Below are 26,593 nucleotides of genomic sequence, written 5' to 3' on the forward strand. Positions count from 1 at the left end.
ATGATGATGTTAAAACACTACTATGCAAGTGGATGATGAGTAATGAAGATGAGAAGGTTATCGTATTGAGATTATATGTTATGTGGGCTTTATGGAAAGCACGTAACAAATGTACCTTTGAGAAGATACAACCGGACAGCTATAGAATAATACAAGATGCTCAAACAATGCTGCATGATTTCTCGATTTATAACCCCACTAGAGATATACAGAAAGAGACGTTACCAAGACAACAAGAACGGTTTTGGTCTCCTCCCAACTCAGACTTACTTAAAATAAATTGTGATGCAGCTTTTGAGAATGGAAAAGCAAGGGTGGCAGCTATATGTCGAAATAGCAAAGGAGAGTTTGTAATGGCTGCTGTGAGAAGTTGTATAGCTTCAACGGCAATGGAGGCTGAAGCTAGGGGAACACAGTTGGCTATATATTTGGCGAAACAAATTCCTGAGTATGGATGTATCATTGAAGGAGATGCCTCAACTATTATAAAAGCTTGTCAGGATCACCCGGATAACGCACCATGGAGAATCCGAGCTATTATTACTGATATTCAAGATGATTCGGTGGAACTTCAAAAAGTGGAATTCAAGTATTGTCCTCGAGAAGCAAATAATGTCGCTCATTCATTAGCGAAATTCAATTTTAAGCTCAATTTAAATCAAACTATGGAGACGTATGAGACTCCGAATTGCATTGTAAGCTTGTTGGCGGCAGATTTAGCCAACACTAATTTTTGCTCGAGTAGTTAATATATAAGGCAATGGCCTCAATTCATCAAAAAAAAAAAAAAGTTACTTGCATCTGCACGTTCCAGGCAAAAAGGGTTCTGAAGATTGCTGCAGGTAAGAGTCTTGGAGTAAAAAACGAAGAAAAAACGAAGGGGCAACGTTGGGAAGTAAAAAATTTGTAATTTTTAATCAATAACATCAAATTACAAAAAATGGGCTAATCTCGGTATCTCATACTTTAGGGGGCTACACGAGAAACCGGTCACATTCTAGGGGGCCAATCGGAAAATAACCCCAAATCAAAATGAAAATTTTGCAACCGGGAAAGCAACAGTTCCAGTAGAGGGAGGAAAAGAATCATCTTTATCATCATCTTTTCCATAATCTTTATCTTCATTTCCATTTTGGATGGTTTTATTCCTTTACTTGTTGCTGCTAGGACAACTTCCACACTTTGAGCTCGCCGGCTCCATCACCAGTGAAAAATATACCACCAGGACCAATCTGGATTGCTCGAATTTCCTTTCTCGCAAAGATTTTTCCTCGCTCCTTAAATCTAAATAACCAATATATTGCTTTTAGTACTCTGTTTTCAGTATCAAATTAAACAGTGAAAGACAAAGGTTGAAGTGTTCTTGTCAAACTTACGAAGGAAGGTCGTATAGAACGACACTGTCATTATTTCTTGAGCATATCAAAACAGGCTTTTCTTCTGCGTCGTGTATGCCACATAGCGTCAACAGACCCTGTCACAACCAAAACAAAATTATCAACGGCTTGTGTTTATTTAAGTTTTGTCCCGTTGCTCAGAAAATTTATAACGGAAACAAAGGAAGAAAAAACTAAAGGAAGGACAATACGACATACATGTTCTTGAGGATGGGTGTAAGTAACTTCTATAAAACCACTTTCAGTAGCTGCCCAAACCTTTATCGTTTGGTCCAAAGAACAAGATAATAAAAACTGATCCCAGCACAGAAGAGACGTTACAACTGATGTGTGTTCTGTCAGAGTCTGAAGGCATTGAAAGGTCTCAAGATCCCACACCTAATGTAACAAAACAAAATTGTGATTACTACGAATCAAAATGAACCATATTTTTTTAAAAGAATAACATCTATAGCGTGCGAGAAACATCAACTTACCCTTATTGTGCAATCCATTGATCCAGAGTAGAGTCTATTAGCACCAAATATTAACGATACAACAGAAGAAGTATGGCCCTTAAGGGAGGCAACAAGCTCGAAGTTATTGGTTGCAGGAGAAATTTTCCAAGCCAATATACTACCATCCTGGCAATGGAAAAGCAATTACTGTCAGATCCTTAAATAAAAAATGAAGCTTAAGAACAAATTGGAGAACTAAATGATATAGATAGATCCAAGAAAAAGGGATAGGGTACTACAAAATCGAGTTCAGTTAACAAGAACTAAATGAAAAAAGTACCTGCGTTCCAGCAAGAAGCATCCCATCATTATCCACAACAAGGGCATAAACTTGTCCGCTAGAGCTACTAAGACTAAAATGAGCGTTACTTTGAGTGTTCCAAGCCTGCAATATTATCACCATACCACAATGAATATAGACAGAAATTGGATCTCAGTGACTAACATTTATTAATTAATCTTAACAAGATTAATAAAATCTTATCAATTCTCAGAATAAATAGTTTACCTTGACAACGTTTGGCATTCCAACAAAAACCCATGGGCCTTCAGTTCTAGGGCAGGCGGAATTAGATTTTTCTTGTGTAGTATGAGAAGCCGTAGATCCTCCACCCACTTTGCCATTCTGACCACGAACCCATTTCCTAGATGATTGCATATCAGTTCTAGGGCAGGCGGAATTAGGTTTTTCTTGTGTAGTATGAGAAGCCATAGATCCTCCACCCACTTTGCCATTCTGACCACGAACCCATTTCTTAGATAATTGCATATCAGTTCCAGGGTAGGCGGATATACGTTTTCTACTAGGAACAGAGCCAGAGAAATTCCCATGGGCGGGTAATAAATGTGTTCGATTTGGTGCCATTCTACTGCCAGTTGCCTGTGGCAGTTCACTGTGTAGATACTGACAGGGGTTTCTGTTACATCTCCCTGCCCTCCAATGATAGCAAACTTTATCTACTGCTGGAGCTCCACATAGTCTACTGTGAACTCTGGTACTCCCATTAACCACCTCCATAACTATAAAAGATACACAAACAGACATATAAAGAAAAACCCCAATTGATGACTTCTACTTTCATCCAATCGATAACCCTAATTCAGGACCAATTCCCAATCTAAATTAGTGAAGATAATTCCAAAACCCTGAGAAAATTGATTATCACGGTCATTGTCCTGAATTAAGAAAATAATGGTAACGGGTAAAACCCTAAGAAATTGGAAAGAGCTTGATAATTGTTAAATATCCCTTCTTCATAATCAAGAACCAAGAATTCCGAAATAATACGTAAAGCCCTAGAAAAATAGCTTCATAATTGATTCAGGGTACTAAATATCGAAACAAAGATCCCTTCTTCATAATCAAATACCAAGAATCCCGAAACCACGATAATAGGGCAAAACCCTAGAAAAATGGCTTGATAATTGATTCAGGGTACTAAGAGGGTGTTTGATTTTCGCACTTATTAAGTGATTTTCACTTAATAAGTGTGGGCCGGCAATTTTAGGTTGTTTGATTTTTCACTTAATAAGTGAATATCACTTGTAAATGGGGTCAAAGTAAGTGCAAAAAAGTAAGCTCCAACATGGAGCTTATTTTTTTGCACTTACTTTCTAAGTGCTAAAAAAGACATTTTTATCCTTCTCCGAATATAATAATTACCAATATAATTATAACTAAAAAGAAAATCTTAAACAATTGATAACTAAAAAAATCTTTTTCTAACTTTAGCGATGACTCTTTTCCTTCTTCACTCATCCTTCACCTAAGTTTTTCTCCTAATTTTTTTCGCATCTCTTCCTTCATTAATCACGAAACCACCCAAACTCCATGATGCAACGTAAGTTTTTCTCGTTCATAATTCTTAATTATTTGAGGTTAATATTTTCAACACAAAGTATTTATAAACCGTAATTATCTTGTATCCAAACTCGCGAGCATAATGAATTAGCATGAAATGCTAAAATGTAACTACTTTAAGGTCAAAATAGACAATTTCTCATTTTTATGACATTTAAAATTAACATAAAAACAAAAATCAAACACTTAGAAATGATGGAAAACAAACGCCATATCACTTACAAGTGATATCACTTACTAAGTGATAATCACTTAGTAAGTGCTAGCACTTACAAGTGCTAAAAAATCAAACACCCTCTAAGTATCGAAATAAAGATCCCTTCTTCATAAGAAATACCAAGAATCCCGAAAACCACGATAATAGGGTAAAACCCTAGAAAAATAGCATGATAATCGGTTCAGTGTACTAAATATCGAAATAAAGATGCCTTCTTCATAATTAAATGCCAAGAATTCCAAAAACTAAGATAATAGGGTAAAACCCATGAAAAAAATAGCATAATAATTAGTTCAGGGTACTAAATATGGAAATAAAGATCCTTCTTCATAATCAATAGCCAAGAATTCATTCATTTGTAATAATGATGATAGAAAAAGTGCATATTGTGCCCTAGAAAGTAGAAACTGCATTAGACATCAAGAAATACCTGGTGTATGGATTATTAATCTTTATCAAATCTCTAAAGAGTGTTGGCAGATTTCCTCTAGGTTAGGATTCTGATCTTCAAGAGAAGGAATCGAGCAAGAAAGAATGCGAATAGCGGGAGATTCGGAAAAGCAAGAAAGAATGTGAATAGCGGGAGATTCAGAAAAGCAAGAAAGTGAAAATAGAAATTTAGAAACTGAGAAATTTTTTACTTCTCTTGCAAGAAAAGTGAAGAATCGATCGCTATTTTTGTAAAGGGGAGACGACTGGACGAGCTTTATAAAGGGATATTTAACGTCCAAAAAAAGTACCCACCCTAGCATTAGGGTCATGAGTTTGTCCATTATATGGTTTGAGTCCCATACTAACAGTTGACTCAGTTGACTAGAGACGGACGTTAACAACTATTAGTTTGGGACCCAAATGCTAATGCCGGTACTTTTTCATTGACCCTGACGCTTACTTTACCTTTTAATCATTGGAAGTTAACATGGGTGTCTTAAGAGAAATTAGTGAAAGACGTGTGGGCTTCAGGGGTGTTAGCAACGGTCACTCCAATAGATCTACTGCTTAGCATAGACCCATTCAATGTATCAAGGAAATAGTCGTAAGAATTTGTCATATGACATTCCAAGAGGGCAACTGTATCAAACACTCGAGAGGAAAATTAAGTCCATGTGATATTTGTGAAAAATATTTTGTAAAGTATAAAGAGTTCCACATTAGAAATATGGGTGTATGAGAACAAAGAGAAAGTGATCTAGAGAATTTGTAGGGAAAATAATCTCCTATTTTGAGGCACTCGTGCAAAGATTTTCGCATCGAAAAGACACAACGATTTGATGACGTGCATTAAGTGCAAAATAAAACATGTTCCCGTTATGATCGACATATCGAACTCGATGAAAATTTATGTTTCTGAATTACATCGTACTTTTCCTATATTGATCAATATGTATTTATTTTGCATTACAATTTACTGTGAGATATTTAGTGTTAGGGTCAACGTAAAGTACCTGCATTAGCATTTGGGTCACAAACTAACGATTGTTAACGACTGTCTCCAATCAACCTGGTTAACGGTTAGTCTGTGACTCAGACCCTGTAACGAACAAACTCTTGACCCAAATGCTAATGTCGTTATTTTTCTTTGACCAAAACACTAAAAATCCCTTTTATAAAGGGGGGAACGAGTTTTAGGTCCAAAATCACAGCGTCAATATGTTCTAAGCCCAAAGATAATATTAAATAAAAAATAAATCCACTGGGAGTAATTTACATGTCTTACCTCTCTTTTTTCTACTACTACTACTACTACCTAACCTATCCCATGGTATTTAAAATTACTTAGATTAGAAGATATAAATGTCTTTTCAGTTTCATGAAAATAATTCCTCAATAAGAAGTTTTCATCCTTACATTTTTTTTTTCCTTTTAAATGAACTAGGTTTTCGCCGCGTCCCGAGGACGCGACAGGTCACGCTTGGCTAACGCGGAGATGACATTAAAATCAAAATTCCTAATATGAACCCTTTGGAGATGGAAACACACAGAACAATCAGTAATAAAGATGATGTCGATTTTGGGAAAAATAAAATAAGAGAGAATAAATAGGAAGGGATATTAACCAACTCATCAAAAAGTTGTAAATACGTGTGATGAGTAGGGAGAGAAATACGTGGGTAGTAGTTATTATAGGGATATCCTAACCGATTTGGGTCGATTTACATTAATATCCTTCAATTTTGATTTAATTTACATGAAAAGGATTTTATACCAGTCGTCGGGTGTAATCTCTGTCAAACTCCCAATATAAATAGACAACCAGACTTATCCCTCATGTAACCGGCTGACCAATTTTATTGTATAGGATGTTTCCATAGTCTTTTGACCCAAAAAAAATCTATTATAACTCACTCGTCTTCAGTTCACCGAGAAAAAAACCAAGAGAAATAGAGAAAAATCATCCACGCTTTTTAGTCTTCACTTGGAGAAAACCTAGAAGAACATGATGCTTAATGGATTAAATTCTTCTTTTACCATATTCTCGTTTTTTCAGTGACAGATTGTTGCACCGTTCATGGTTTTGTTGTTCTTATTCTTAAAGTTAGGATATTAATCATTTTCTTAAAAGAAATCTTTCAAATCTTCCCACTGTTTCTCTCTCTACAATTTTGTTTTCGTTAGAAAATTTACATGAAAAATAATTAGATAATTTGTAAATTCTCATAGCATTTTCCTGATTCTAACAATATATTTACGTTTATAATTTTCTGACTTAACCAGAAAACCCTTTACGCTTTGTAATTTTGAATGAGCGAGTTTTTGTGCAGTGGCCAACGCCCTCAAATTTATTGTAACACTTCTTTAATTTTGCATAAATTGTGAAATTTAACCAACATTTTCTAAACTCTAACAAAACATAATGTATTTTACAAATATAACAACGTTACACTCAAAATGACTTAATCGGTAGTAGAACTGTACAGACTTTCTGTAAAGTCTTACATTTTGATTCTTTTACCTTTTTTATTTTATCATTCCACGAATTGTGATTGTATGTGATTTTGCACGTAGATGAATTTGTGATTGATTCTAACTATAAACATTTTTCACACAGAATGTTAGCCAAAGATTTAATAACACAAGCGCAAAGGAAGAGGGTTGAGTTAACTTGGTTGGCACTGGATCAATTGAAGGATGAAAGAAAAAAAACACTTTAAGTTATTAGTTTTTGTAATGGATTATGTTGTAATAAATTATGTTGTATTGAGTTTCTCTTAATTTGAATTAATCTAAGTTTTAGTACAGATATCGTGAAATACGTTAAAAATATTAAGAATTAATGGAAAATGGTAGAATATAGCACATAAATGTTACAAATATCACAACGATGTCGACAATATTTTTTGGTTATTTTGAGTATATCTATTTAATGCTTGGCCGACATGGGTGAATATGAGACCAACGTAAAATAATAAAAAAAAATTTAAAAGGCAGTAGAATTTTATGCTGACACCTATTTCATGATCGGGTAACATGTTTATTTATGTTTGTAAAAATATGATGGATTCTTCATGTGAGGGGTCGAAATCGCGGGTCAAGAAGTCAATAGGACCGGACCGATGACCGGAATCAAACCTTCACCTGTTAATATTTTTGCGGACACCGACGACGTCTTTGTGTTCAACCTGTGACAAGAGATAAAATACACGTGACCTTAAGATACCTAAGGTACTGGGATGGTGCAGGCCTAAGGGGACTCCGGCGATCAAGTCAGTAAACTTGCAGAGAGGTAATAGATACGTGAATGATATCCTTGGAATCTTACCGTCGGTTGGATAATGGTCGGAGTTTAGGCACGACTCGTAGAGTGGTCGGAGCTCGATATCTACGGGTAAACTGACTTGTTTGGAGATAGATTATGACAATACTTGTGAAACTTGCCTTGTGGATGAGACATCCCTGGAGAGGTTTGCCTTGTCCAGTATGTACCGTAAATAAGTGAGAATCTTTAAGGTCTGACCTTGTAGATAATCACGTGGGTGATGTTGAAAGAGTCTGACCTCTCTAAAGTAAGTGAACCTTTGATAAAGTAGGTGTACCATCGATAAAGTGGTTGTAGGAGAGAGAGAATAGGCAGACCCTCGATAAGTCCTATACTTGTACTTTCTTGGGATAGTATGTATTTGTTTCCTCAAAGGTCCTGTACTTGATAAGTTCATGTACCTTGATGAATAATTAATAAGGTCTTGCTCGCTCTATAAACAATACTTGATAAGGTCCTGTACCATCTATGAACGGTACCTGATAAAGTCTTGTATCTGAATGTAAGACCGTAGCAGTACTTCAGTGAGACGAAGGAAGCACGACTATGTGATATAGCGGGATTCTATCGAAGAGCAAAATTACTACAGAGAGAAAATAAGTTGTGAGTTGGTATTGTAATGCTTGACAGTGATGAGTGATGCGGATGAATATCAGGTGTTTTAGTCGGAAGTTTGATGATAGTGTTAAACCAGTACTCGATGTGTTTTTCGATAACCAGGTGCCCTGTAAAGATATAAACGTCATAAGAACAGAGAGAGAGAGAAGATAATTTCGTTTTAGGACAAGAACGACTGATTTAGTATGCTGGTCTTGGCAACTATAATATTTTGGAAATAAATATTGAAAATAAATTTTGGCGATAAAATTTTATCTTTTAAAGTTTATGGAAAGAATATATTTATTAACTCAACCACAATAGATCGTGTTTCTTTATTTTTTTGACCTTAAACTCAAAAATTCTTTTATAAACGCGGTAATGACGCGGTTTATACTAAAGAATCGGAGTCGCTCTTAACTGCGACTGTGAATGAGGGATTCAAATTTTGAAATCAAACGACTACTTCAAAACTACAAAGAAAAAAACAATTTTATAAGTAGATTGTTTTTTCGAAATAATAGTTTTTATGAGAGTAATCTCTTTCATGGGTGTGCAAAAAAACATAAAACTAATTAATATTTTTAAAGAAAGTTAAAGTAATTATATTTATTTAAACTCTAAAGTAATCATCTTGTCAAAAAAAATAATTAAAATTTTTACAAAATTAAAAGATAATACAATATTTAAAAATTAAAATTTGGGTCGCTGGATAACATCCACTTGCCAAGATGGAATGGTCACATGATGAATGTGAGAGTAATCTTTTTCATGGGTGTGCAAAAGAAAACATTAAAACTAATTAAAGTTTTAAAAAAAATTAAAATATTATATTTATTTAAACTCTAAAGTAATCATCTTTTTTTTAAAAAGAAATAATTAATTTTAAAAAAAATTACAGGATAATATACATCTGAAAACAAAAATTCGGATCGCTGGATCACATCAAATTGCCAAGGTGGAATGGTCACATGACCGTTGGGAGTCCCAACGGTCATGTGACCACCCCTGTAGCTGACCCTATATGCTGGGTCGGTTGAAGGGGAGAGGTGGGTTGAGCCTCAGTTCAGCCCTCTCCAACCCAGGTTGAAGCAGGCAGCTTAGGCCGAAATTCGAATTTAAGGCCTTAATCGTCTGGGATTGGAGTTGCTTTAAGGTGTCCGGTATAAACTGATCAAATGGCAGATTTGTAATTAATTAGGTTTGAACGGTAGCGATAAAACAAACTTCGAATGTCATCATCGTAATGAAAGTGGCCATACCAAATATAAATGCTTTGAACATGTAAAATATCTAAAATAGTGGGACCATAATCGTGATCAGAGAAAAAAGTCCTTGGTAAAGGAAGAGCGATATCTGATATATGTAGTGCATTAGAAAAGTCAATTTATTTATTTGTTATTCCTTTACCAAATAAGTTTAAGGAGAGCGTTAGAAGTATCATTTAATAAATAATGCTAAAATTAAAGACTTGAATAAAAATTTACAATAAATCTAATATTCTGTTCACTTATACTTTTGTCTCGCACAAAGAACTCAACCCTAATATCGATCACTACTATCAACATCACCATTAATATTAAAAAAACATGCAAAATATATGAGTTTATTATCACTATGTCTTAGTTACAAGTTTGTAATGATGCCTCCAGATCTCATGGATGAAGAACCATGAAGGAGACAACCTACATCAAGAAAGAAAAGTCCTTTGACTTAAACGAAGACATCAATTTAAGCGGAAACATCACCAAAACGAAGATATCGACTTAAACAAAGACATATATAATGTAAATAATAAGCCTCTAAGTAAAAAAAAAAAACAATCTTTTTTTTCTTCTTCTATGGTTGAACAAGCATTTTTAGGGCTTTAGGGCAAGTTTAACGTGGGGTTCGGGCTCCCAATTTTGGAGCCCTTGAATTTTGGGAGCCTCAGGACTTTTCTCCAATTCCAACGTTGGACTCCCAACAGGGGCTCCCAAATCCAAATTATGTACATGTGTGGGATTTGTGTTTCAATTTTCAACCATTAAATTATTGGTTATAATATTTTACCAATTTTTTGGAGGCAATTTGAATGTCAAATTTTATAAAAATTTTGGGAGGACTTTAAATTTCAAAATTTACCAAATTTTTTTTTTTTTTTTTGGGGAGGGGGGGGGGGGGGGGGAGGGGGAAGGGGAGTTTGAAATTCAAATTTGTTTTACTTTTTGTTCATCTATAAATACAACCACTCGTCCATTAAGTTTTCTACATCTTGTTTCTATATTCTCTACATCTTCTTTCTACATTCTTTACATCTTCTCTCTCCCTTCAATGGATCATACTTATGAGTTAGCAAATATAGTCATTCAACAACAGTTACAAAATAAGGAAGATGATGAAATTTTATATGAAATGTATCTAGCAGAGTTACAGGATAGGGATCAACGACCACGTTCCCGTTATGTTGGTTCTTTCTAGGTCATCGAACGATAGATCGTAACAAACAAGATGGTCATGAACGACTGATGCGTGACTATTTTGTTGAGAATCCACTTTATGATGCTACTAAATTTCGAAAGCGATATCGCATAAGTTGTGATTTATTTCTTCATATCCTCAATACGTTGGTCGTTCATAAATGTGTTGGAGCATTCTCTGGTGTTCGATGCAATCATGACAGGTAGAGAGAAAATGATGTGGAGAGGTGAAATCATGTGGCAGAGAGAAAATGAGATGGAGGAGAGAGAGTAACGGAATGTTAAAGATAACGGAAAAAGAGGGCATACTAGAATTATTGCTAAAGTAGGGGGCCAGGCAGGAAGGTGGTCACAAAGTTGGGGGCCATTTGGGAAATAACCCAAATAAAAATTAGGTTTTTTTCTTGTTAAAATACAATAAGGGTATAGATGTCAAAATATTAATTCAGACATAATATTTCAGATTTGAAAAATAAAGATCTAATTTTTAAGAGTTCATTCCTATTTGGCCCCCCTACTTTGTGACCAGCTTCCTTTATGGCCCTCTGTTTTTCGTAAATTCAAATATGGCCCCCTTTTTTGATGTAAATGCCATAAATACCTTCCTATAAATATTTTTTTCAAAATAAAATTAAAAGGAAATTCCACCTCACTACCCTTCTTGTAAATGTCATAACTACCATGTTTTCCGTAAACTGATGTTTTCTTTTTAATTTTATTTTGAAAAATATTTATAAGAAGGGTATTTATGACATTTACATCAAAAAAGGGGGTCATATTTGAATTTACAAAAAACAGGGGACCATAAAGAAAGCTGGTCACAAAGTAAAAAAACAAACAACACCTAACACGAATCGGTTCTACAACTAATAGTACCACCTCATACCGGGGGTCTCTCAAATAGATAAAGCTTTATCCCCAATTTCTGTGGAAGTTGTATTGCTTAGACATATAGTTGAAGGGATCACAAAAAGTTGCAGCAAGCATGGGAGGGGTAAAAGAAGCAATCTAAAATTTGGTTATGACAACAACATCTGGGATCGGACATGCTTCTTTTGGTCATTTGAAAATTTTGTTTCCGAGTTTATTATTGAATTTTGATGTTTCCAGTTTCACTGTGTGGTCTTTGAGGCCCATCTAAAGTCTCAACTAGGCAGATCATGTAGATTTGTCACTGTTATTGATGGTTGTACAAGAATGAGATGGCTATGCCTGATGAAGTCAAAATAAGATGAAGTTTAGTTATTTAAAAACTTTCGCAAGATGATTAAAACTCAATACAAACAACATTTGAATCTTCGGCAGTAAAGATATCCGATGAGGTTGTTTAGCAGAAAACATATTCCCACACACCACAACAAAATTGAGTCTATGTGCAAAATAATAGACGCTTATTGAATTAGCTTGAGCATACTCATGCACATAGGTCTTTATCTTATTGGGGAGAACGGAGAAGCAACTAGGTCTGCTGCATGCCTGCATATCTGAAAAAACGAGTTCCTTTAAGCTCATTTGAATACAAACACATCTTTAAGCTCTGATTAGTATTGTTGTTGCCCCAACTAACCCGAATTGACCTCCTCATTATCTTTCGAGGTCTTCCAATTTTTCTTTTCTTGGTTATACGACCTACTTACGTTTATGTAATTTAATTTTCACCTTTAGAAAGTTTTTGTCTGTAAGATAAATATCCCAAGGACTGTAATTTACTTTGTCGGCGAAATTAAGCTTCCTATCTCAGATCTTACTTTGATTGGGTTGAGAATAAGTATTCTGACCTTATCAGTTATCTCGATACCATCACAGTTAAAAGTCATGTTGTTTACGTATCAGAAAAACAACTCACTGTACTCAGGGTCGGTCCTAACTTTTTGGTGGCTCGAAGCGAGGTTTGAAAATGTGGCCCCTTCTATCAAATTGTAAAACGTATAAATGTATTACATGAAAACCGTAAGTATCGCAAAATATTTTCATCATATTTATATAGCGAAATAGTTTTTTTGATAATTACAATCACTGAAATTTTGTTCTTCTTAAATTTTTCGATGCACAGTCACTAATAATCGTCGAATAATCAAGACTGTCAGCCATATCCTTCTCAATAAATAATATAGCTAACATGTTTAACCTTTCTTGCGACATAGTAGATCGAATATAAGACTTAATCAACTTCAACTTAGAAAAACTTCTTTCTGCAGAGGCAACAGTAATTGGTATCGTTAACATAATTCTATAAGAAAATCATGTGTTCGGGTAACAACCTTTCATATCTTTCAAAAAATCTAGCACTTCAATTGGTCTTTTGATCTGATTTGGTAAAAGACGATTCAACACTTTCAGTTCAGAAAATAAGTCTAGTCCGTCTATGTCATATGACTCATTATGCTTGAAAAAGGTTTCAAGGGGATCACATAAATCTCTCAAATCACCACCATCTTGGGAGTTTAACTTTTTTTTTAACTTAAACAGAAAACAAAATATTTTTTTGTACTTCTGAAATTGAACAACTTACAACAAAAAAACAATAGACTTTGTTTTTAGAAATTAAATAAATAGTTCGGTTTGGCACTTTGGCTTGAAGAAAGGAAAGGATATTGGGATTTCATGATTTGGATATTTAAAAGGCATTTTTGCTTCATAAGTCAAACAAACTGTTGAGCCCACCATTCATTTAAAGATCATTAAATTTGATGGTCCTTTTTACTTAACATTTTTAAAATAAGACCCTTATAATTTTCTTAGAGAGTTGGGATTCTTTTATATTTCTTAAAGAAATTACTAATGTTTTGGTGGCCCCTAAAAGTCAGTGGCCTGAAGCGACACTTTGTTCGCTTTGGCCCAGAACCACCCTGACTGTACTCCCATAGTCCCATATCTATTTTCATTAATTTTAACACACGATCAATTTAGCATCTTTCCACGGGCTCCCCTTGGGTGAAACAAAACAAAAACAAAATTTGGGATACAAAATTTTGTTTTCCTTGATCCCCTCTACCCTTTATTTTCTCCATTCCCCGTAGGGTCCCTAATACAACCATCACGAGCAATCTCTATGAAATTCTCATCTTTTTCTTTTCCTCTCATCCGACCACCACCTCCACCTTCGGCCAACACTATTCTAGCTTTATCTCTCTCGCTCCCTTCGACCGGAACTGAATCTAGTTTGAGAATTTCCCCAAACCAAAAGCAGGACTAGAGGCAGGAGAGCGAAAAGGCGGGAGGTGGCAGGTGGGAAAGGGAGGAGAGAAAAAGAGAGGTCATGGACTGATGGTCGGAGGTATTGATACTCACATGTAGTGGTTGTGAGAAGAGCAAGATGATTTGATTTTTATTTAAGGGTCGCTGGCGAGGGAAATTTGTTGGTAGCCCTTGCCGGTTTGAGAAGAAGAAATAGTCGTAGGTAGGGCGACATGGAAAAAATTTATTCTCCAAGATTTGGAAGTCCCAGATTTTTTTTGCTTCCCCAAATCGTCGATCTACTTCAATATACCGAAGATATAATTTTCTTAGGATTGTCATTAACCGAAACCACGATCTAGTAAGTTACTCAAGTCCAATCCTGCTCTTGATTGTATTCGTAAATCAAACTTCAAACACTTTCATTCAGAGCTACATAGAACTTATTGCTTCATTCAGACCAAAATGAGCAATATACAAACAGAAGGGAAAACAATGTCACTTACAAAAACGTTCACGACGAAGTGGCATCACTCCAAAATCATAGAACTGTAAAATGGATACCAATGTTGTCATTACAACTTAAAAGAAGAGCTATCATCCCTAATAAAAAGTGTTGCTCCAAAGAATAAATAAAAAAAAGTTAAAAAACTGTTACAAGTTACAACAGCTATGAGACGAAAACCCTCCCTAATGACAGTGGTTAGACGTTCTTTACACCTCTACATTAAAGCTTACAAGACTAGGTATGATCATTTTGTTGGGGCCCTACTTAAGCCCCGTGAAACTTACTCGCTCAGTCCGTGAATCAAACAGTGCGGTAGACATTCAGATAATATTATTACATCATACTGACTTACCAAAATTCTAGATGAACACCGGCTGAGAAATGAAGCCAAAAGAAAGAGTTGATTAAAGGCTCATGGCTAAGGTTCAGAAATACCATTTCGGTCTTAACTCCTCTTCTTCCTCTGTAAGCTCCCGGTACTCATACCATTCACTTCCAGCCTTGCCAACAGGAAGAGGATCTCGAACAAATATCTCTACTGGTTTCGGAACATGAACAGCTAAATGTATTTCCTCTTTCACTTCTTCGTGTCTTGTTGAGTTAGAAATATCAATCTTATTACTTATCATGTCCACTGCTATCCATCCTAAACCTGATATAGCAACATCACAAGCAGGCCTGCCCCAACAGAGAAGAAGAAAAACTCAGGATGACAACCTTTTCACATAAACATGAAATAAAACAACGTGCCTTTCACGATAATCATCAATTAAAACTTATTACGTTGAAATGTAGGTTTTAAGTAGATTTATATCATTATAAATTTATAATGAGCCTCATATAACTGCAGGCAGAAACGTTCTTATTTTGAGATCCCTGTCTCCTTTGTGTAAAGTACCCTACACTTTGGTCAAGTGTCATCCATTTCAAACAAAGTTAGACATGACCATCTAACACCGTATTTGCTTAGAACTAACGTACGAAATGAAGAATAATCTTTTAGGGTTTAAGGTTTAAGTCTAAACACTCCCAGTCGTGTTGTTAGTCAACCTCGTTTGAGCTTTGAACATGGTGCAAGGTGGTAAGTTCAAATATTTGAAAATTGGGGGACAGGGAATAAGAGAGAAGGGGAACGTGTTTGCAGTTATAAGAAATTGATACTCTTTTTTAGTTGTTTTCTTTTTTCATGTATGATATTCAGAAACTTGTCTTAAACAAATGATACTCGGAGGCACTTCAATGGGAACGACGTGCGATTCTGAATAAACTATGATTATGCCAATAAATGAGTACATGACATTAATACATTATAGTATAAAATCACAGTAGTTCTGGCTGAAAGAATGTTGGAATGCTTAAAAACATTGCTAGATAGAGAATCAAGTATACCTCCTCTCATGCTCAAATTTCAGTTGCAATTGCCTCATTGATTGAAGCCCTGCCCACTCTGTTACTTGATTCCCAGTCGGTGGCTTCAATGACAATCCAAGTTCTTTCTGCAAAAACAAATAGATCATAAGTTTTGAGAAAGAAAGTAGAGAACAAAATTAGGTGTATGTTGTAGAACTTGAGAGTTTCCTTCAAATACTATGTCATAATCATAAATACTTTCCATTTCAAAAAACATGTGAAACTGCGAACGTCGGATACATGCAGAAATTTGTCAGGAATTATGCCCCAATATGCATATGTAAAGGGATTTCAACATGTAGTAGAAGAAACATGAACTGGTGAAAAAAGTTCTTGTTTCTAGAGTTACCAATAAAAAAATGACTAAGATAAGCCCGTAAAGTATACATCAAAGTTACTTTCATTTATGACAGAGAAGAACAGGAAACATAGATATGGACAACAGAAAAATTACTTGGTAAAACTCATCTGCTTCAACGGTTTGAACCATATGAATTGGCAGTGCCTTGGGTCCATAAAATGTTAAACGGGTCGATGGACAAACCTGCATTTTGATTTGGAATCAGTTTTACTAGTTAGATCTTCTTGTTCATCAACAGAAATATATTGACTCTTGAATACTTAACGGAAATAGGATAATACAATAGAAACCTTTAGCACATCTATTCTAACAAGACCTCCCCAAAATATTGAAAACCCATTCAAGTCACTAGCTTCAGTTGTGCTAGATGTTCTGTCAAGAACTACCTGAACATCCAAAGGCAGAAAATGAACAAAATTTCGATGCGCTTCCAGTAAAATTTTGAATAGATTATACTAAAAGAAGAAAATATACAGGGAATGATTGGCCTCTGAGACGACTTTGAGGAGCAAGAGCAGGTAGATCTCCTGAATGTATAACAGCTGCTTGCCTATGGTGAAGATGCACACCAGGTGTGTCAAACAATTTCTGTAATACATTTAATGAGTAAAATTGTGATTCATTTTTGGAGAAGAGATCAAGCAAATCAAGTAACTGGATATAAAAAAAATTAAAAGGTATCTTTTGAAACTTAACAAATTAAAAGATATCAATGTTTATCGGGAAATTACTGAATCACCAATTTGTTAGCACATAACATATTTCACATACGAGCTGCAAATTGCAAATAAAACAATATATATCTGCAGAAGCTTGTAGTACAAATGGTTTATAGACGAAGAAAGAGGCAAATGTTTGACATACCCCTCCTCCTAGAAAAGCATCAATCTGGATCGGACCCAAGGTAGTTCCGGGAACAGCAGATTGGATTGGTTTGTATCTGCGAGCTGCTGCCGCTATGGGATCCTTCTCTGACATCATCTCTAATATTGAAGAACAAATAGATTAATTACAGTAACTCTACTAACCATAAGGGTTTGAAACAGGGCTATTTATGACTTGTCTTGTTGAATTGGTACTTCACTAAACAAATTATAGATGAATGGTTCAGAGAACTGAGGACATTACAGTTCATACTGGTGAGACCAATCCAGTCTAACTGGGACCTGCTGTCAGGTTTAATTCAGATTTAGGCACTCTGTTTTATAGCAGAAAAGGCTTTCGCTACTTCAAGTTGTGAGCCCACATTTTAATGACAGAAAGAAATGCATGATCATGTCCATAATGGCCTCCTACCAAGTACCAGTAACTATCAAAAGCACAGAATTCCTAGTTGGTGAATTAATCGTCCTCAGGGGTAACAAACACAACAATGACTTACTAAGTAGAGCATTAATAAATGCCGATTTTCCAACATTTGCAGCACCCTGTGTATTCAAGACAGCAGTAACTCGTTAATACTTCTCATATGAGACAAACCTGAAACAAATGGAAGTATTAAGGCAAATAAAAGCAACCAAGGTGAGGGGTGACAATGACAAAAGACACAAGGCGTCAACTAATGAGGAAACTTAAATTACACACGAATTGGACAAAAGTTTAGAGGCATTGATGGGTTTCTGAAACCCACGAGCTATCTAATATCATAATAGAGCTTGAAGTGAAAGGATCGATTGAGTACCAAGACAACTAGCATAACATATGAACTTAGAAGTAACTTTCTCCAGGACACCTACAGCCCGCAGTAATTTCAAACGAAAATATTGATCAATTGGCTAATAGCAGGATAAGAACCTAAAACAATGGTGGAAGTTGGAAGGTCCAGAGTCTTGGGGCCTTAACACATAGCATCACAGCCTCAAAAAAGTACATAGCAATAACATATAGTTTGAAAAGAAAAAATGATTGTCACATTAAGTCACTCCTACTAACTGGTATACGTTCCGCATAACAAAAATCTTTCAGTCAGACCTTAGTAGGTCCTTGAACATAACACTGCTCCCCCGATTTTCCTTTAATAGTACTAGTAATAAAAAAGAATTCTATGTATATATTTATGCACATGTAGTACTTTATCCTAAGAAGAGTGGTCGGTTGGTGGTTTTTGGTTTAGCTGAAGCATAAGAGGTCCTAGGTTCAAATCCCTTCACTTACATTTTCGTTCTCTTTGGGGAAGTTTAAACCTCTCCACTAGTGTTCTATTATGTTTTCCCCCATTTCTATGTTCATTTAGATTGATTTTTACATAAGAAAAGGGTGAAAAGACCATTGTGTTTTTCTTATTCCATTTGTTTCAATATCTTTTTTTTTTGTTTATTTATCTCTAGTTGATTGTTTCTAAATATTTTGTTTTCTTTGTCGATTATCTTCATAATTTGTCTAACTTTCAATTAAGATCTATGTCTTACTAAGATCTATTTTTTACTAAATATTTTCAGAACTACTAAGATCTACTTTTTAGATTCCAAGAATCACTACATTCGATATGACATGGTCACATCATGAATAATACGAAACCACATCATGAATTGAATAAGCCCCGTAACTACCATCATCAAATACATTTTGGGCCTTAAAGGTCATATAAAGATCCTTAAGGTTGTCTTAGGGGGGGCATGAAAGCCATTCCTACCTTTACTTTATCAATACACTTCAACACAAGTCAATAACTGATGAATTCCACCTCCATCGTAAATAGACTGTGACCTCCGAGTTTTAGGGGTAGATGCACAACCAACTGGCCAAACAGTTGTTGGACATTACAGAGAGGTGTAAGGACCAATAAAGAGTCATATGATGAATGATTTTCAAGTTGTGAAAGTAATTTAAAGATTTTAGCTTTTTTAAACGATCCCTTGGCATTAAAAAAAACTCAAATATTTGTTCGAAAGTTAACATATATAGTCAAGCAACTGTATGCACACTAGAAATTGCCTCCTCCAAGGCTAGTTATACGAAACGATTTTTCTTATCTACCGTTTTAACTTATGGCCAGCCCTACCTAACGTAAAATTCTGGTCCACCTTTGATAATTTTTTCTTTTGTTAATTATTGTGTTCACAATTTTTTTTAGTTTTATATAACTTCGCTCCCCTTGGGCTCAAACCCTGGATCTGCCACTGACACTGAGAAAACATTGAATAGGCAAGACACACAATCGGATACCAACCCTAATGACCGAGTTTTTCAGTTCAGAGATACACTGACCAGAATATAAACATCTCGCCCCTGCACAAAAAATGTCAATGTCAGCAACAAAACAAGATGAACTAGTTCAAAGTGTAATTGCTAAATATATGTGTCATTTCAAGAGATTCAGGGCTCCAAAATTTCAAAAAGAACATGATTAAATTTAAATAAACAATGAAAATTCTGTTAGAAATACATCAGTGACGCCGCATGCAACCGAATGTGAAATCTGAACTACCTCGGTAAAAGTGTAATGGCGTCAGACTCTCAGGCTCTTTTCAATAAAGAAATTTGTTACATTGATTCAGCAAGGCATGGAAAGTGGTTAAACTCTAGCTAGTATGAGGCAGTTTGCTTGAACAAGGCATTTAGGCAATTGTTTCAAAACTCATTGGCGTTTCTCAACTACATTAGAAACACGTGGCAACAAAAAACAAAAATTATGATTCATGGGCATCCTTCGGCTCACAGGTTCAGTCGAGAGTATCCACTAGCAGCACACCAGACAAATGATGCGTCAGGGTTTATAACTGTATCATGAATGGTTTCTTACATCATTAGTTCAATGAAAAATCAAGCCATAAAGGTGTACTGAAGGGCTAGCATCAGTGCTGAAAGTGAGAAACAACAATGAAGTGAACCACATAAAGCACGCCTTGACTGCCTTTAAAACATTGGTGTGATTTAGTTTATTGATGAGAAGTGTGGAGGTAGGTCTATACTCTATACTTGGGTTGGTTCGAACTCTGCTGGCTCTGGAAGCATATGAGTCAAGTAGGTGAAGCTGAGTCAAGTCAGAGAAAATAGACCTATAAGAGAAAGCCGCGCAACCAGAGTTCTACACGGGGTGGAGGGTGGGGGATAGTTGAGCTCTAAGAAAGAGAAAGCGTTATCACTATACGAAATGAAGCAGCGGCTAGCACGCTAAGATCAACCACTTGGAGAACCCATTACTCATATAGGATCAGTCATTTGTTCTCAGTGCTTAGAGTGAAATGACTTAGTCAAGAGAGCTTGGGAGGTACTGCCCAAGGAAAGGAAAAGGTTACTTCCGGACCAGAGATATAATAAATAAAATAGAAATCGGATAAAATTTTATATCGAAACGACTTCTGCCATTCCCGGAAAGATCTGAACCACATAATTGTCCTCAAATGTTGTATGCTAAGACAAACGAATCGTTATACATTCTACAGAAGAAGTATTTTTACGTTGTTAAGAGGAGAAAGTACGGGTACTGCTTGCTGGGGAACACTTAACTTTATATTTGTTGTAAAGTAGATTCTCAAGACCAACATATGACTGAGGTGGTAGACTGGTGGTGTGTTGTGACAAGCATCCATAAATTTTGAAGTCGCTAATGAAATGTGTGATAGAAAACAATACCTTCTTCTCACTTTGAATTTGTGACGCAACTCCAGTAATTCCAACTGCAGACTTTGAACTGGTCAAGTGCACACTAATTACACTGCAGGGCATACATTATGAATTAGAATATCCAGTTTGTAAAACATAACGTCTGAGCACATCAAACATATTGCAGGATAACATAATGGGAAATCTATGGGTCAGCAAGCAGATGAAGATTCAAGTTGATGGAAAGAACACCAGACCCAGGAAAATTCGTAGCATAAGAAGCCAAAAAAATGGATTACCTGAGCATAATAGCGTTATCATGTATTAGGCTATTAGCTACAAGGAGTATACGCGACAAAATCAGATGTTGCATAACTTAAGGTTTGCTTAGAATTTAGATGAATTATGAATAGGCCTGAGTAAATCAGATCTCTATGGGATGCTTTCATAAAAGTTCTTTTTTCTTTTGAAATATTTGAGTGAATATATTGAAGGAAAAAACTACAAAAAAGAAGGAACACTAGGTTCCATTAAAAGAGGAATGCAAGCTTCCAAACAACTGCTCCACATGAGCTACCAGCAAAAAACACAACAAAAGAATAACATAGAAGAAACCATGGCCTTTAAAGCTAATATAAAGTCCCTAATGAAAGAAACTTAGTCCACTCTTCTTCTTGCTACCAATTATCCCAAATGGCCAGCACAAAATTCCAATTAGAAATTCACTATAGGACTATAAATCTATCAGACTATCACAAAGGATCTCCTAGTATAAAAACTAGGGAAGATTATTACAGAATTTGGTATCGACTTGTGTTTCCTTCTGGCCAGAAAGGTTTACATAATATCGGTATCAAGTTGTTTGGTGAATTGGGTCGTTATTGATTTTTTTTTCTGAAACTTTGAATGGATATATTGAAAGAAAGAAAACTGTGTACAAGAGATAGGAAAAGGCTACTGATTATCTCACGATATCCAGGCCTCCCAATCGACTACAACATCCACAAAAGATAGATTCTTGAAAGATTTTAGCCTCCTAATCCAACAAAATATAGTTTCTTTTATATCTTTCGTATCTACGTTGGTGGATAAGTTTTTCTCTTTGAAGATCTTGTTGTTCCCATCCTTCCAAATGTTCCATACAATCGCCATCAGGACTATCTTCCAAGTATCCTTCTTATTCTTCCTCTTCCAAAGACCTTCCCATTGCTCCAACCGACGGTAACACAATAGATTTCGGCCTGCACCATTGGATACCGAGAGAAGCACTGAAGAAGTTCCACAAGTCTTCAGCTACCTTGCATTGCAGGAATAGATGATCGACGTTTTCTTCCTCTTTTTGACATAGGATGCATCTGTTCGGCGTGACAACTCCCCTTCTTTGCAAATTGGGTTTTTATTGATTTTGTCAACTATAATTTGGAACATAGTCTCAAAGTTAAACTAATTACTTTTTGGTTGTTGATCTTGCATTAGGCATATTAGTTTTCTTCAAGAAATAGATTTAGTTTTTTCTTCATATTCATCGTGCATATCACGACTGTCAAAAAATTATGCTCGAGTTTGAGATTCTTGTCTTTTGAATAATAATTCAATTTGAGGTTTCAAAGAGTTCCAATCAAAGATTATTTTGGACATGTGTGCCGTGTTAAGTGTATCTGAAACTCAATACATAAAAGAACAAATAATAGGACACAAGGATCGAACAGGATGACAGAAGATCATAAAAAGTACTTACTTGAGCTTCTTCTTTTTAGTTGCCTCCACTACCCAGTCTCCTACGCAATTTAGATCAGTTCCTTTAGGGAGGAGATCAACCTGGGTTAAAAACGAAAGAAGTTCTCAGTGAAGTCTAACTTGAAAATTACATAATAAAGCACAATTAAGTAATTAGAGTGGCATCTTACCTTTGTTATAACCAATATAATTGGATTTGCACCAGCGAGATCACGAATTCGTGCCAGAAAACTACCATTGAAATCAACAATATCAACCTGCATATGATTATGAAAACAGAAGCGAACATCAAAACCCAGTCTGCAAAGAATTCCCATGGGGCACAACCGTGGAATCAGTATTATTGCTCAAGCTCTAATTTTAAGAAAAATAAAACAAGAACAAGAAAACGATACTAGACGAATGGATTTGCTAAAGAAATTTCCACATCACCTTAGTAATAGCAAAAACATAAAAGTGGCTTTCCCTCTGAAATATTATTTATATAATGCTCATGTGGTAACTAGAGACAGCAAGTAATCTAGACACTCAAGCAAATGTATGTATTTACCATATACGTATATACCAAACCGTTTCTGACAAACTCCTGTTCATCAAGTCCAAGAATTATTACTATATTCTCATTTCTTCTATCTGATATAGTATCCAACTGGTTTAGCAATAAAACAACCGAGGTACAGTGATGAGTATTTCTTTTTTGACAGTAAAAAAGGTCGATATTGACAAAGGCACCGCCTAAGCCCTCCCATTCGAAATTTGATCGCTGTGACACGTTCATTCAAAAATTGGTTGCCTAGGTGCGCACATTTAGTTATATATATTGTTATACGTTGAATAAATGAAAGTTTTGTATTATAATCTTCATCAATGAAGGTACAAAAGTAAATATCATGAATAATAATGAGAACAGATCGGGGAGGGGGGAGGGATTATTGGTAGCCTCGGCAATGAGCGCAAGTGCTCGAAGTGGGAGCAGGCTGCAGGACGTCACAAAGTGCTCGAATATAAGTCATGAATCCCTCTTTGTAGAAGATTTAACGAGGCGAAAGGCTCAAAGCCTCTCCTCACCTACTGCCTCAAGGTAAAATTTGATTTATTCGAATGAATACTCAAATCTTGAAATCATTATATACCAAAAAAAAAAACATTGGCCCAATTACCTACTGCATCACTACTATATCAATCCCAAAAAGTTGCAATATAGAATTAGCTAAACTTACCAATTTAACTATGAGTGCTTTCTCATATCGCAAATGAGATAACTTTTCGCGAAGTTGTTCGGCTGTAACAAATTGTTTTCCACCAGAATACCCACCATTTCCACCAACAGCAGTTATCATGTGTCCATGAGATAACAATTTGCATCTCCCACATAACACTGTTCTTAGTTGATGATGTCTCTTCTTCTACAATTCAAAATCAATCACTAGCCACAAAATTCTAAACAGAAAAAAAAAACTAGAGAGAGAGAGAGAGAGAGAGAGAAATACCAGTTCATAGGTCTGTAATTCAACAAACCCAGGAGCATCAACTTCTGAAGTCTGTAATGGGGCACCACAACCATAACAACTAGCAATAGAAGTCAAAATTTTAGCTTTCTCTCTCTTTTTCTTCTTCTCCTTATTCTTTTGCTTCACAGAATTATTATTATTATTTGTGGAGAGAATAAGAGCAGCATCAGCCATGGATTGTTGACGAGAGAGGAAGATATCACCACGAGTTGGTGCAGCAGCACCTTCCCCATCAATTTCAATTTCAGTAGTGGAAACTGAAATGTTAGTTTGAGATAATTTTCTTTGGTTTTGAGAATCTGAAATTTTACAGAATATGAGATTGGGTTTGGTTTTGGAAGGGAAATTAGAGTTAGGGTTTGTGAGTTTGTGAGGTGTAGAAGAAGAGAAGAAAGGAGAGAGAGAAAATGAAAGTGAGAGAAGGGATTCGGGTGCCATTTTTGGCTCTATCTTTGAGATTTTCTCCTTCCTCTCGGAGCTGAACAGATAAGTAGAACAATGGGAAACTTGTCTCCGAATGGACCGTGCACCCGCCCAAATCCTTTAGAGCACGTCCAACGTTTAGGGTAGTGGTGGCCAACTGGCCGTGTCCAGACTACAAAGTCTTGGCACAGAAATGCTCCATGGCAACAGTTGGGTCGTTGTCGTGGCGGTCCCAACCGTTGTTGTGCCGGGTCGTGATAATGGGCCAGCTGTTGCAAAACGTAACAAAAAGAAGCGCTGAATAATTTTCAAGTCAAACGTTGTGGTCTTTGTTTAAACTTTAACATCTATGTTTATTTTATTACTTAATAATTTTGTTAACTATTAATTTTATAAATTAACAACTACTTTCAACAAAATAGCAATAATGTTTTGTAAGTTAAGTATCTATTTCTAATGGGTTAGCGTGGCGTGACGGGTTAGGAACGCCACGGGTTGTGGCGTGTCGTATTTCCGTTCCTAACATGTCGTGGTTGACGGAACTGGGAGCTTAAGTCCCAGACTCGCCATGGCCCGCTTGACCCGTGACGTGTCGGCACGACACGACACGCGACGTTCCGTGTTGTGTTGTGTTGCCTTATAAACAGGTTGTGTCGGTCCGTTTCCGAGCCGACACGACCCGTTGGCTACCACTATTTTAGAGGTTGAGGCTCAAGCCCAAAGAGGAGCTCAGGCGACTCTATAAGTAGAGTCGGCTGAGCCCATTTTGGACTGCTTCCCACCTTACTGTTGGGAGTCCCAATTCCCCAAAGGCCAGATTTGGACCGTTGGGGCTCATCTAACGTTTCAAATTTGGATTGGTTCCCTATAAATAGGGAACCTGTTGAGAAAAATAACCACTCCTTAGAATTTTTCTCTAATGCGGAAAACCATGATCTTGGATGGAATGATGAGTAAATAGAACATAACCACGAAACAAATAAAGAATAATGACACGCAAGATTTATAGAGGTTCGGAGCAAGTCCTACGTCCTCTTTCAGCCACACCCAACTAATCCTCTATGAACTTGAAGTTACAACATACCCGAGTTACCGTACATAAAGTCTAGTGCACTCCCGGTTACAAAGTATCTCACTACAATTCTCTCCCTCACACTTATACAACTATCTTGATCAATACTCTCTCTTACTCTTTCACTTTAGCTTACAGAAGAGACTTGAGAATGAGATGATATGAAATGATGAATGAGGGAGGCTATTTATAGCTCTCAAATTTCATTCGTACGAGAAAAATGAATTAGATGCTAGCCCATTTTTTTTCATTAATGCCAAACCACACTTTTTCTTTCTTAAGACCAGGAAGGATGGCTATCCTAGCTTCCTTCAAAGTAGGTGGCAGTAGCCTTTTAGACTTTTATCCAAACATTAACTCACATTTGACCCCGCCATATAACCGATGCAACTCATACACAACTCCCACACTCATTTCTTTTCTATCTCTTACATAATTTTCTCATTCTCTCATTTTTTTCATATAACGCATCCTAAAATTGTTCAAGAAATGTACGACGAACGGTTTTTGGAAATGATATCTCCTAATTTACCGTATCTTTCATTAGAGTGATGATACTAGTCAAATATCACCACACATGTCCGGAACTCCCGATGAAACTTTTAATGATGCTTATGATCCGACTACAACCAAAAAAGCTTCACGGGAGTTGTATACATAAGAAGGTGTTTTACTTGATCCACAAAATCTTCTTTCAATTCATCCTAAAATTCAATTGTGGTTTGCTCTTGTTCTTTGGGCAAGTGCCCTCAACCGATTGATGTCCACGGATAATTTTTTTTTCAAATTGACTCAAAGAAGAGAAGGCATCAACAAGAGAAAATTATATTCGATCAACAACTTCATCCCACAAACTCATCAAAACTCAAAATTCTCTACTAATTGTTGCGGTAGATGTATTGACTCTTAAGTCAAAGAGGTCACTAGGTTCGATTCATAAAGGTGATCTTCATTATTCATGTAAAAAAAAAATATGTGATTTTATGGAACAAATAAAGCATAGATCTTCATTAGTTCTTGTAATGGCCTTTAAGGATTCGATATAGCCTTATGGGGTTTCGTTA

General features: G+C 35.9%; 2 protein-coding genes across 2 annotated transcripts; both read right to left on the minus strand.

Annotated features, from left to right (window-relative positions):
• Positions 1-888: 888 nt before the first annotated feature.
• LOC147544647 (zinc finger CCCH domain-containing protein 48-like) lies at positions 889-3,083 on the minus strand. Its single transcript, XM_086637855.1, has 6 exons — positions 2,403-3,083; positions 2,175-2,279; positions 1,874-2,020; positions 1,596-1,775; positions 1,377-1,474; positions 889-1,284 (listed from the first exon to the last, which is right to left on the minus strand). The coding sequence occupies exons 1-6, from the start codon at positions 2,937-2,939 to the stop codon at positions 1,164-1,166; spliced, it is 1,188 nt and encodes a 395-aa protein (XP_086493981.1). The 5' UTR covers positions 2,940-3,083; the 3' UTR covers positions 889-1,163.
• Positions 3,084-14,335: 11,252 nt separating this feature from the next.
• Positions 14,336-24,726, minus strand: NOA1 (P-loop containing nucleoside triphosphate hydrolases superfamily protein). Its single transcript, XM_086632218.1, has 13 exons — positions 24,014-24,726; positions 23,744-23,929; positions 22,694-22,780; positions 22,525-22,604; positions 20,817-20,898; positions 19,449-19,469; positions 17,623-17,668; positions 17,106-17,224; positions 16,716-16,829; positions 16,532-16,627; positions 16,335-16,424; positions 15,860-15,966; positions 14,336-15,148 (listed from the first exon to the last, which is right to left on the minus strand). Exons 1-13 carry the CDS (start codon positions 24,470-24,472, stop codon positions 14,896-14,898), a joined length of 1,740 nt encoding a protein of 579 aa, XP_086488344.1. The 5' UTR covers positions 24,473-24,726; the 3' UTR covers positions 14,336-14,895.
• Between the last annotated feature and the right edge of the window lie 1,867 nt (positions 24,727-26,593).

The sequence above is a fragment of the Eschscholzia californica genome, unplaced genomic scaffold, assembly GCF_041429995.1.
Source record: "Eschscholzia californica isolate CP2 unplaced genomic scaffold, dmEscCali1.0.p SCAF_4, whole genome shotgun sequence".
In the NCBI taxonomy this organism is placed as follows: Eukaryota; Viridiplantae; Streptophyta; class Magnoliopsida; order Ranunculales; family Papaveraceae; genus Eschscholzia; species Eschscholzia californica.

Bases quoted from the DNA above. Each gene is read 5' to 3' on its own strand.
- NOA1 (XM_086632218.1), bottom strand. From the start codon at position 24,472: ATGGCACCCGAATCCCTTCTCTCACTTTCATTTTCTCTCTCTCCTTTC. The intron at 17,669-19,448 runs GTCAGTGTATCT...TTGAATACACAG, and splicing joins GGCGAGATGTTTATATTCTG to GGTGCTGCAAATGTTGGAAA. The intron at 15,149-15,859 runs GTATACTTGATT...CTGTTGGGGCAG, and splicing joins AAATTTGAGCATGAGAGGAG to GCCTGCTTGTGATGTTGCTA.
- LOC147544647 (XM_086637855.1), bottom strand. From the start codon at position 2,939: ATGTCTGTTTGTGTATCTTTTATAGTTATGGAGGTGGTTAATGGGAGT. The intron at 1,776-1,873 runs GTAAGTTGATGT...TTGTTACATTAG, and splicing joins CAATGGATTGCACAATAAGG to GTGTGGGATCTTGAGACCTT. The intron at 1,475-1,595 runs GTATGTCGTATT...TGGTTGTGACAG, and splicing joins ACACCCATCCTCAAGAACAT to GGTCTGTTGACGCTATGTGG.